The sequence below is a fragment of the Emydura macquarii genome, unplaced genomic scaffold (assembly GCF_026122565.2).
Source record: "Emydura macquarii macquarii isolate MOO-44397 ecotype Brisbane River unplaced genomic scaffold, CSIRO-AGI_Emac_v2 contig_705, whole genome shotgun sequence".
Lineage (NCBI taxonomy): Eukaryota > Metazoa > Chordata > Testudines > Chelidae > Emydura > Emydura macquarii.
Genome location: NW_027130842.1, coordinates 1,841,636 through 1,854,857, shown reverse-complemented (window position 1 = coordinate 1,854,857; position 13,222 = coordinate 1,841,636). Strand labels below are relative to the sequence as shown.

At 41.2% G+C, this 13,222-nt stretch overlaps 1 protein-coding gene across 1 annotated transcript in view; it reads left to right on the top strand.

Annotated features, from left to right (window-relative positions):
* Positions 1 to 13,222, top strand: part of AHI1 (Abelson helper integration site 1) — a 163,959-nt gene that overhangs the window by 115,286 nt on the left and 35,451 nt on the right. The window contains 1 exon segment of the mRNA XM_067542267.1: positions 3,712 to 3,770. Coding sequence (XP_067398368.1) covers positions 3,712 to 3,770 — 59 coding nt within the window.

The following is a 13,222-nucleotide window of genomic DNA, read 5'->3' as shown; positions in this document are numbered from 1 at the left end:
TTTTCCCTCCACTCTTCCATATGGTGTGCCTCTCCAACCATCAGCTTGAATAAGTATCTGGTTCACTACATTTAAAAAAAACCTGAGTCCTATTTTATTATCATTTCTTGGATTAATCAACCTAGATTTTATTTTTAACTCATTTCTTCTTGAGTCATAAAAACATTAAACATATACATTGTTACACTTTATTTTTTTTAACTTTATAACTTTGAACCAAAAAATTTTATTTTAAAAGGATTTTTCTAAATAAAATTTCTCCCTGTCTCAGACTTTTAAAGCTAAGATTCAATCAGTTATTTTGGTTTACAGCAAACTATAATAAACCCATTAAAATAAGGGAGTAAAATCTTTCAGAGTCACAATTTGGGCCCTGCTTTATCTTCCGGCAGTACAGCTATGGACTGGCTCTTATTAAGGCGGGATTGGAAGACGCCAGTCTGGCTCTAATCCTGCAGACATTTATGCAAATTAACTGAACAGGATTACTCACCTTTGTAAGGATGTGCAGTATCGGACCCTAAAATGGTTATCTTGGAACCTGACAAGTAATATACATTTTCCTTAAAGGGGCACTGTGAGATTAAAAAAACAAGTAATTCAAATTCCATATCTCTGTTATAAATAATATCTAAAATTACTAAAATTTAAAGAATTTTCAAATCTAGTTTTTTTCATTAGCTATATTTACATTCTGCAGTTCTCTCACCTTGGCGAATTAAAATAGACTCAGGGTATGTCTATACTGACGGCAGCAAAGTCACTGCCGTCAGATCGACCTATCTGGATTGATTGAGAGGTCAGTGAAGACCCACTCAATCGATCCAGAAGTCGACACAGTAAAACCACCCCCTCTAGTAGCGTAGCACTGCATCGACAGGAACATGGTTCCCATCAGCGCAGTGCAGTGAAGACGCCGCGCAGAAGGGAAGCACAGCAGTCGACGGGAGTTATGCAAGCTACTCTGCATAGCTTGTGTAACTCCTGTCGACTCCAGGTAAGTGTAGACCAGGGCTAATACATTTCAATTGTTTTTAGTCTCTTTTGAGTTCATGTGACCTTCAGATTCTCACAAACCAGCACAATGCTGCATTGTTTGATTTGGAAAAAATAGCATTAGAAAGTTTAATTGTTTAAAATTTTAAAAAAACTATTTCTAGTGGAAATTTTTTTTTTAAATCATGAAAACATTTCTGGTGGTCTTGAGTTTTGTACAAGTTTTTTGTTTGTTTTTTAACAAAATGAGCAATTTAACTGGACAGTTTCCTTTTAAATCCTGTGCATGCTTTGCATAGACTGTGTATGTAATAGTGGTTACGTTTTACTTCTGATACACAAAGGCTCTGATTCTGCAGATACATAAGCCCATGAATGATTTTAATGCATGTAGTAGTCCCATTGACTTGGGGATTAATCACATGCATAAGTGTTTGTGTAACGTTTGGGTAGGCCAGCGTTTATTTCACTGCCCTTCTCCAGAGCCTAAAAAAAGCCAACTCCTCTAGAAAAGCACCTGGAAACCCAGAATTTAGTCATTAAGGATTTTCAGCAAGGATTACAGGCAGCCTCCCCACTCTCAAGTCCAAAAAGAACAAAAGGAATTAACTTAATTCTTAAGTACCAACTTTATAAAATCTTACAATAATTTTAACAATTTAATTTCTACAATATAACATAACTATTTTATAATCCACATAATCTTCAGTTATACATAAACATAAATAAAAGAAATCAAATCTAATCAGGTCAGTCCCTACAGAAACACAATGAGAAGAAACTCCGAGTTTCCTGAGTCTCAGTTATTGTCTTTGATCACCAAAATCTATATAGTTTGCTGAGTCAAAAGCACTGCAACAACATCTTCCCTCCGCTTGCTTATAGAAATCTTCAGCTGGAATTCATGCAGATTTTTCCTCCTCTACTGAAATCACTCAGTTAGCTAACTAATTAACCAACCACTCAGTTTAAGTATACAGATAAAAAAAAAAACACCCTGTTACAAGAAAAATACATACTGAGAATAGCAAAACTTCAGTGACTCTTTCCCCATCATCACATTTAAATAAAAGAAAAGTTGGTGAATCATACTAGTTGAAACAATTTAACTATAAAAGCTTGACTGCAATAAAACATTCCAAGTATACAATTAAAATAAAAAATTAGTTTTCTCTCCCAATTTCCCCTTTCTGTACTTAACACACTGCCGAGGCTTCCCTGTTAGAGGGTTAGCAATATCACTAACCGCTACAAAACTTCAGAATTAGGGAGAAACAGCCTGCTTTCTGCTCCTGTGCTCAGCTTCTCCCAACCCTCGCAGGACACATGACTTTTTGCAAAGCAGCTGCCCTGACTACTTGACCTTATGGAATCTGTCTCAGCTCTCAGTCCAGCTACAGGGAACTTATTGAGCATACCCAAAACTACCACACCCAACTTCAGAAACTTCTGAGTGTTGAGTGCTAATTGTGCATCTGCCTAGCAACAATGCCCCAGACACAGCTCATTCCTACTACCCCAGCCCATCCCATCCCAAATAGATCTCTTTAACAAGTATCTCCCTGTTAGGCACGTGGGTTACATTTGCAAAATCCAGGGCCTCACAAATTGTAGCTCTTTGAGCTTCCACCATTTAATTACATGTATAAATATCTTCCAATGGTTAAATATTTATGAGTAAATCTCTTATGAATATGACTAATACCACTGGCTTCCCAGGGGTATAGTGCAGGTGGAGGTTGTGCAAGGTTTCCTAAGGATTTGTGTGAATTCACCTGACTCTTAACCTGAAAAATCCCCATTATTCAAACTCTGGGCTCCTTATGAGCAACTATTACCTCTTGTAAGTTTGGTTTTGTGGTGGGAGACTAGAGCGAGACCTTAGAACTCATTTTTACTTGAAACCTAACCTTGGATTTGAACCCTGGTGTCTCATGGCAAAAAGCTGGTGAGCTTAACTCTGTGATGTTTGGCCTCCCTTTGCTCCACTTGCTTGAGAAAAAAAGAAAGGTGAAATATCTTGAGCAAAGCTACAGCATTTAGTATTGTCTTGTTTAGCAATTTTCAGATGTCTATCTTTTAAAGATGTTTTCTTAGGCGATATACAGGAGAAGAAACCAATAACAAAAAGATAAATCCATAGATGATGATAGGATTTTCTTGAGCTTAAGCAATGTAATAATTTCAAAAGAAACACATCTACAAGTAGCACTTTTTCAAATGCACTGTATAAAGAATGAATAAAATAAACAGCAAGATGTGTTGTGGTAGAAAGTCAGATGATCAAAGGGAGATACTGAATAGACATATTCTTTCAGATAAAATAAGGAAGTAATTCCTTTGAGAGGTTTTGTGATCATTTCTGACTGAAACTTTGTATGTGCTACTCAGAAATACAATCAAAAGAACGGCAGCCTAGCCTAGATAATAGTGTCTGTTCTGAGCACGAGGTGGCATGTGGACATTGCTTGTGCTATTGCTCTGAATCATTTGAATGGAAATATTGGATTAGCTAACCTTGTGTCAGGTCTATTAGTTAGTTAAACCCTCCAGCTGTTCCTGACTGAAGGATGTGTAGTTGCAACTGAAAGATGCTGCTGCTTTTCATTAGAGTTTTGTGAAACATGTCCTGCTAACATGATGTTTTTAAAATAAAGTGGTTTATTAGATGGAAGGGAATAACAAGCAAAAATTCACAGCCTTGTCTTTTCACAGGGAGTTTCAGCCCAGTAGGAAATCCTCTTAGCCGAATACCATCAGTAAGACTACAGACGGTAAGGAATTCTATTTATGCATTTTAAAAAATTGATAATGTTAAACTATAAAGTGGCATTCTTCACAAGTTGCTTTGTAGAAAAGCTTTCTTACCTCCCTTTATTCACAAAAGAAGTATCTTCAATTAAACCTTCTTTGTGGCTGTGTAGGCTTTTACCTCATATAGTTGGCACAGAGGTCAGAGATTTAAAAAAAAAATTGTCTTATCTCTCTCTTTGTTTAGAAATGAATGTGTCAGAATCACACTCCTGTATTCCTGGTATTTAGTGGGAATATAGGCAATACTAAGTCAGGAGAGAAAAAGGTGGTTGTAACTTAAAATTGGCTCTTGGCTCAATTTGCAGCAGTCTTTTCTTTTCAAGCAGTTTGTACCAGTTGGCTTATGGTAACCAAAGTGAAATTTCAGATATCTTCTGCATATTTCTTTTATTGCATATATAGGAATTGGTTGGTAATGATGTATACTTCATCCTGATCCTTCTCCCCCAACACAAAAGAACCCCAAACTCTATACATTTAGTTAACTAAAACTATAAGATTATTAAAGTATATATATATATTTAAAATATCAAGGAGGGACTAGTTGTGGAAGAGGTGATGTACTGAACACTTAGTGTGCATCCCCTAAAAAAAATAGGCCTCTTGTATTGTGACATTAAGCCCCTGGTGCCTGTAGTCAAAATGTCCTGACCTAATATGCTACAGTAATTGCGTGCTAACTGCTGACTGCCAGAGGGTTCATCAGAAAGGGACATAAATTAGGTTGTGTCTTTAATTCCCAGAACCTGTTCCATTCTTTTATTTTCATCTTATTCAGACCTTTCCTTCACAGAATACTTTTATGTCTTTGTATGAGGCAGATATGGTAAATAAGACTTGTCTTGAGAAAAACACTGAAAATATATTTTGCACTCATCTTTTTTCGGTTGGCTAAGTGACTATTGTTGTTTGCATATTTTATACATATTTAATTCTAGATAGCCAATTATTAGGAAAAATTATGAAGTATTCAATATGTATTACAGTGCTTTTCTGCTACAGCAGCCCCTAAAAGTATCTGTGGAATTGACTCATTTTGGGAAGGGATTTATAAATAAATTAGCAGTTTTCTGTTAAACTTGGTGGGATTGAGTATATTTTCATTAACCCTTTTTCTAGTGATGTTATAAATACAGTCGGAATAGCATGGAAGTGATACTCTTGAAAGTAAATGTTGCCAATTAAGGACAAAGTAGGTCAAAATAGTTTTGCTGTATGTTTGATTAATCTCAGGAGTTGGATTATTTCACATACTTCTGATTTCATCTTTTTTTTTATTTTCTTTATCCCTGTAGGCTTTGCTGAGGCAGCTGTGTTTGCCTTTCTGTTTTCTGTTTGTACATTGTGGGATTCAGTAAAGTGCAGCCTGGCACAGTTTTTCCTCTAGGCAGATTATAGATTCCCATGCTCATTAAATGCTGAAGGACTATAGTCAAATAAGGATCATATTCATCTGAAACCCAAGGAAGTAACATTTATAGTAGTTTCAGGATATTAGATGTATTAATTAAGACCAAAGCCCACTACAATAGTTTAAGATGTTACTTCTTTTTCTATGCTTATAGCATTTTAATGCAACTATTAACACTTTCCCTTGTGTTTACACTGAGTGTACACTTTAAGATTCAATATTAAGTGTTCATTTATATGTGCTTCCCATTTTCAAGATAATAACCTAACTTGGATGATATTTCTCAAACATTTTCAATTTGAGGAACATCAGTCCAACGTTTTAGTCCCAAAGTCACCTATATTCCACATAAAATTGGAGTCCCTTCATTCTTACTGTTGAAGATGACACCGAGTGAAATGAAATGGCCCAGATCTACTAGTTCTGGTGGGGACTACATGAGGAAATTAAGGATGAACTAGCTCATGTGGAGTTCCCAACCAACCTAGATGCTTTCATTGACTTCGTCATAAGCATAAACAAAAAGCTTTGCAAGAGACATGAGGAAAGGTAGAGGTCTTGGGCATCATGCCCATTGGTACCTATCTCCAACCTGGAACCTGAACCTAGGCAGCTGGATACCACCCACCACCATGTGATCCCTGAGGACGAACGGTGTCGTTGCCACCATAAGCTATGTTTCTACTGTGGAGAATCTACCATGCAACTGCCCATCATGAACTCTAGCATGGCCTGGTTTGGGAAATGACCACAGTGAGGCTTGGTAGAGAGAGAACATCCCACCTACTCCTCATCGATACACACCTCAGGCACAGTGAGCGCTCCCTGTGGCCTTAGGCTGGGTCTGCCTCGATATTACAGGGGAGTCTTACCAAATTCCCCCACAGTGGGCACTGGTAGATTCTGGTGCAGTAGACAACTTCATAGATGCTAATAAGGCCCAAGCTTTGGCTATTCTTGTACAACCAAAGGTGGTCCTTGATCTACTGCTGCGGTCCTCAACCTTTTTTTCCCCGAGAACCACTTGGGTCAGGTACAGTCAGGTCAAGTACCACTTTCGCAGCAGGCTCCATGGAGTTTCGCAGCGAGCTCCATGCCAGAAACACTGCCCTCCGCCGAAACAGTTCTGCCGTTTCCCCTTTTCGGCTGCACAGTTTCGCAAGGGTGGGTGGGAGGGCCCATCCCGCTGCGGCACATTTGGCGGTGTGGCCTCGCATACCACCCAGCCTACTTCCGCGTACCACCGGTGGTACGCGTACCACCGGTTGAGAACCGCTGATCTACTGGAAACTATAGATGGTTCGCTTCTGTTGTTGGGGCCAGTGACACAAGAAACATTGCTTCTAGAAGTTGCCATTCTGGATCATCAGGAAATCCTTCATTTTAGGATGATCCACTCCCCACACTTCCCCATTGACAGCACATCTCCTCGAAAATACCACCTTCTGCTGGTCTCCAGAGGCCCAATAAGCATTCGTCCTGCTCAAGATGACCTTTATCACCACCCCAATCCTGTCACATCCCGACCCATCAGGACCCTTTGTTGTCAAGACCAGTGCCTCCAATGTGGCAATTGGGCCCATACCCTCTGAAAGAGGTGGTCCCCAATAGCACCTCCTACTTTGCGTGTATTATTCATGGAAACTCACTGCAGATGAACAGAACTATGAAATTCTAGATAAGGAGCTTCTAGCCGTCAAAGCAGCTTTTGACGAGAGTTGCCGCTATGTGGTGGGTGCTTGGTACCCAGGTACCTCCACCGAGACAAGACGCTGAACCAGATGCAGCTTTGCTGGGCCCTGTCCTTTGCACACTTCAGTTTCACCATCATTTACCACTCAGGGGCCCAGAACAAGACTGCTAATGCCTTGTACCAAAAAGGGGAATATTTCACCAGCCAAGAGTCCTCTTCCCATCCTCTCTCCCCATGCATTCTTTAGCCCCAGAACATCCTGGATGCTGCATTTCCTGAAGACCTCATATCACTGATCTGCAGAGCCCTGCATGGATATCAGCCCCTGGATAACCAGCCCCATGGATAACAGCTGAATGGTGGGGCTCCACGGAACTGCTGATTGGCAGCCGGCAGGGGAGCCCCATGGAACAGCTGATTGGCATCCCGTGGCGGGGGGTGCCAAACAGCTGATCAGCAGCCCTCGAGGAGTGGAAGGGGAGCCGAACAGCTGATGGGTGGCCAGCCCCTGGGGCCCCCACGAAACAGCTGATCAGTGGTCAGCCCTCACCCCTGGATCTCAAAGGCAAGGAAGCAGCCTCAAAAGCTATGGGCTGCAGACAGCTGCTTCCCTGCCTTTGAGATCCATATCCAATCCATCATCCACAAAAAATGGTCTGCAGATGCGGATATCCACAGATATAAAGCAGATATCTGTGGATTTGTAGGGCTTTAATGATCTGCTCAGCTGCAGGGAAGGATCCCCCTCCCAAGAAACTTGAGACAGCAAGCCAAGGGCAACACCAGGTCTAGGATAGCTTGCTCTCTATCAAAGGCTGCTGGTATGTTCTGCTGTGACCCCGTCATTTAGAGGGATTATGGCTGTGTTATGACTTGCCATTAGTAGGCTCTAAGACCCTCTCTTTGGCCACCCACTCCTGGTGGCCCTGAATGCACACAACAATCCACTTGTATGTTGATTCCTGCACCAAGATGCCACACTCAAAACCCCTCAGCACTCTAATGCCTTCTGAAACCCCATCCAGACTCTAAGCAGCCATTACCCTCGACTTCATAGTCAAGCTCCCTGCATCTATCGGGCACACTCATCTGTCTCCATGAACTCCCAAAGTCAGTCACAATTGATCAGGGTCTGTAGTTTTTGTTGTGGTTTTGGCACAAAACCCTGTGATTGCTCAGGGTCTGTGCTTACAAATACACTACCTAACCCCCACAGACTGATAAGTAAGTCCGAGCGAGCAATCAAGTATTTGAGCAATATTTGCAGTGCTTCATTAATTTCCACCAGGAGAACTGGTCAAGCCTCCTACCCCAAGCAGAGTTTGCTTACAGAAACGCTGAGCATGTCTCAGAGTTCGTTCTATCCAAGCTATGGTCTCCATCTCCACCAAGCTGTATCTGTCACCTCCACCAAATCCTGCCGCTGCTTACTGGGTGTGCCTGATCCATAATGTCCAAGAAGAATTCAAGACATACATTAATTGCCCAGATCCCTCCAAATCCATGCAGTGTTCCACGTATCCTTGTTAAAAATTTATTCCAATAACCCCTTCACTCACTAGGCCCAACCACTGCCCTCTCTGAAGTGGACCCAAGAGCACAAGTATGAGGTCCATGAAAAACTGGACTCAAAATCAATTCTAGCTCTCTCTGGTACCTTGTAGGCTGGGAGGACTATGCCTTAGAACAGCGATCCTGGGAGCCAGCGTCCCAAGTCCATGCTCCTGACCTCATAATAGCCCATCCAGGCAGAGGGCACCTCGGGATAGGAGAGCCTGGGGAGAGGGTAATGTAAGGCCCAGTGGGTCTTGAACCAGGCCTGCAAAGCTGCCAGGCAGTGAACACCTCCACACTGTCACCCAGCGGCAGCTGTAACTGGCTCACACTCCTCTACCCATCACCCGCAGTGAACATGAGGCAGCAGCCTCATGGCTCCTGATTGGCTCCCTGCCCTATATAAATCCAAGGGGCATTCCAGGAAGTGTCCAAACAACAGCCCATATCTCCTGTAACTACCTCAACCATTCTTGCTTCCTATTCACAAGCTCCTGGCTTCAATCTTGGCTCGATTTGGACATTGCCTCCTGACCCAGACCTGAAAACTGACTCAGACTCTGATCCTTGGTATCAGCCCTGGCCTGGAACTTGACTATGAACTCCTCTGCTTCTCTCAGCCTCAGATTTGACCCTGCTCTGACCTTTGGTCTCCACTGCCCTTGTCAGCAGGTGTAAAAGAGTTAGTTAATAGTTAATTGGTAAAGGAAGACAGTCCACATATTTGCTCCCTTGCTGTGAAGAACCTGTTTGCAAATCAAAGAAAAACAGCACCTAAGTGCATAAGCAAACTTTGTCATTAGAAATGCTTTCCTATTACTTTCCTTATACTTGAAATCCCAATATCATAACTTATGTGTTGAGTAGTAGAAATAAAACTTTGCAGTATATACAGGAAAGATGACAATAAATGCATATACAATTCCTTTATGTGTTCAGAGTGCCTCTTCTCTTCAAGGCACTTTAAGGTCCAAATCTTCTTGATGTGTGCTCAGTGAACGTGCATGAATAATCCAGTGCATGCATGCACAGCCCTCACCACCCAGTAACACTGAAATTGCTAATATAAGAAGCAACTATAAACACTTTAAATAGTTCCATTGTCAGGCGCCATGCTGGTGATGTCATTTGGTCTCCACTTTGCGATCTGGAAATCTGCAAAACATTTATCTATTTACTCTTCCCCTTAGCTGTTTCTTTATTATGGCTTAAGTTTTTTAAGAGTATGAGGTCCTAACTAACTTCCCAACTGCAGTGGAGGAACTTGGAAAGATCTCCAGAAAACCTCAGTTCTCTGTCCCTGCAGCTGCAACTCTCCCTCCCATAACTGAGGAAAAAGGGATGCTGATTTTAGATTGTAACCTCTTTCTTTATCCCCAGTCCTGCAATGAGTTCAATGCGGGTGGACCTCTGTGCCCATCTAGAGCTCAACTGATTTCAGTAAAGTGTATGTTGATTTAGGTGTCCAAATGCATGAAGCTCATTGCAGGACTGGGGATTTAACTTCAAACAGAAACACTGTTTATGTATTCATGAACATATGGGAGTGGAGCAGCCAGAAGTCAGCCTACAAAATCCATTGGTGCTCTTCTCATTACAGTTCCAGAGAGTGGAGAAGACAGCAAGAGGAATGTCAGGAACATGAGAAGTTAAAGAACAAGAAAGTGAAGGGAAAAAGGATATTAAGAGGCAAAAGTTGGAGAGATTGTGTGTGGGCAGAAGGAAGAAAAGAAACAACAGTAAATAAGCAAGGGGAGCATTTAACAGTAGTCTCAAAAATGAGCAGGAAAGAGCAGACAACATGGAAGAGGGTCAAAGAAGGAGTGAAAGATGTGTGAACAGAACAGGGGGTGACCAGAGAGATGAAAGAATAGCATAGGCAAGTAAAAGGGACTGGAAAACAGAATAAAAGGGGAGAGATAATATATTGCATATATGTAGGAGGAAGGATCTGAAGAAAAGGATCCTTTTTGTCTGAGAGAAGCAAGATTTAGTTTGATGTTGATGTTTTGATACCACTATGATGGACATCCTATAAATGCTTGAGGGAAAGAGCAAACTCTAGACAGTAAAGGAAATGGAAAAGAGGGATAAAATGAAAGGTAGAGTGGGACTAAAAGAAAGGCAATAAAGAAATGGAAGTGTATTTCCTTGATTCCTATGCTTTATTGTATTTTCCTGGCAGAACCCTAGAAAAAAAAATTAAAGGATTTCTAAGGTGGGGAAACTCAAGTGGGAGTTATTGATGTCAATTTTCCTTGGTCTCTTGGTCACCTTGAAGGGAGTCTGGTTGCTCTTACGCTCAGCAAAAATGCAAACAGTGCAGTCACCCAGCAAGACATCTAGGGCCTGATTTTCCTATTTCTTACATAGTTGTGAAATAGGGGTTAGTGTCATTGTAGGCATCAGAAATATATGGTATAAATCAAGCATAGTATGAAAGAGGAGAATCAGATGTCAGATTCCAGACTATATGAAAGATACAGGTAAAGAGTCGTTTCTTTCCTGGTATTTTTCTCTTTGGATGTGAATTTCTATGAAGTGTCGGGTGTATAATTTGATTACTCAGGTTAAGTAAATGGTTGTGCATTGCCTGTGTTTTAAGACTGCCACTTTTGATACCTCTTTGGTCTACTTCTCTTTGCATCTGCTCCCTGTTTTTTGAGAGATGACTGGTTTAAGGTTTTCTTACTTTTCTTCTGGTTCTATCTATGGTTCAGGATCATTCCAGTCACAAAAATACACCCAGTGAAAGAGTACTGGCTCCTTACTCAAGAGAACGTCCTTATGTGTTGTACATAAGGATTGTGTAGGTTAGGGTGACCAGATAGCAAGTGTGGAAAATCAGGATGACAGTGGAGGGTAATAGGTGCTTATGTAAGACAAAGCCCCAAATACCAGGACTGTCCTTATAAAATCCAGACATCTAGTGTAGGTATGTATGTATGTATGCAGAAAACTTACTATATTTGGAATTTAGTAAAGTAGTCTCACAAAATCTGGCATGACAAATATAATACAAATTGGTTTAGATTGCCATACTCTTGCATACCCAAAATAGACTAAACAAACAAATAAGGGATATTTTGATAGAACAGAGTTGTGGGGGGGGAGTGTCTGGCAGTATTGGCAGTTCTTGTTATTTTATCACATCTTGCAATATTTGCCTTGGCTTCAGAATCCACGTGATTACATGAAAATCACAATTTTCATTTTTTTTAAAAGTAAGTTTCTAGCCCTCATAGTTATAAAGAAAAATTGGAAAATGTGACCTGAGTGCATCCTAAAGGCTCAGAAATGTCAAGTAAAATAAAAAGAACCCAAAATGTATTATGTTTTTTAATAATCTCATGATTTTTAAGCCAATATCAAGATGTGGTGGGGAGACTCATGATTTTTAAGTGCGTGAGGGTTAGCAATGCTGTGGGTGGGATACTGAGGGACCGATGCTGGACAAGCCTTATTTTACATTTGTTAATCTAGGAGAGAGAGTGAATATCATAGTAAAAATTTGCACATGGTACTTGTCTGGAAGGAGTTTTGAATACTAATCAGGGCAGAGCAATAATACAAAGTGGTTTAGAGATCAAAAACATGGGCAGAAAATAACATAAGAGCATCCAAACTTGGTCAGACCAATGGTCCAGAACAGGATGGATCAACGAATCCATCTCCTGTCACCCATTCCCAGCTTCTGGCAAACAGAGGCTAGGGACACTTCAGAGCATGGTTTTGCATCCCTACCCATCCTAGCTAATAGCCATTGATGGCCCTATCCTCCATTAACTAGTTCTTTTTTAAACCCTGTTATAGTGTTGGCCTTCACAACATCCTCTGGCAAAGAGTTCCATAGGTCGACTGTGCATTGTGTGAAGAAATACTTCCTTTTGTTTGTTTTAAACCTGCTGCCTATTACTTTCATTTGGTGACCCCTAGTTCTTGTGTTATGAGATATAACACTTCCTTATTCACTTTCTCCATACCAGTCATGACTTTATAGACCTCTATCATATCGCCCCATAGTCGCCTCTTTTCCAAACTGAGAAGTCCCAGTCTTATTAAAAATGAGAATCTGCTTTGAAAAATACTAGCTTAATACACCTGAGAAAAAGTAATCTGGAATGCACATACTGAGTGGGAAGTAGAAATCTAGAAAATATCATAACTGCCTGAAAGAACTGCATCAGTAGTAATGGAGAAAATACCCAGCTCAGCACCTGTTCCATCTGCAGGTTCTAAGAAAAGATACTTTTCCCTAGCTCAGCTATGCTCCCGTTCTCCAGTTATATGGTCTAAGGGAGACACAGCAGGATCTCCCAATGGAGGGAGCAGCTCCCTGGAGCGACAAGGACTTCCCAAGCAACAACCTGCTAGAGTGGTCCAAGGGGTGTCCCTTGTCCCTCTTCAATCTCAAAATCTTGACACCTCCTAGATAGCCTGTCGCCAGCAGACTACACCATTATATTCTGTATGCTAATCGCTTGTTTGTCTCAACATCCTCCCACCCTTCTACCTCATAGTACATCTACCACCAGCGTTCTTTCTGCCCTCCATGCTCCTTCTCCATTCTTGTCTCCAACTGCTCTCCTTTCACCATTTTCTCTTTCCTTCATGCCCCTCAGGGTCCTCCTTATGCTTCCTTGCTCCTGCTTATTCATCTGCCCTCTCCTGCCCTTCTCCTTTCCTCCACCCCTGCCTCAATAATTACAATAAACAAAGAAAGGAGGAGTGGAACTAATGAGACATCATCCCCC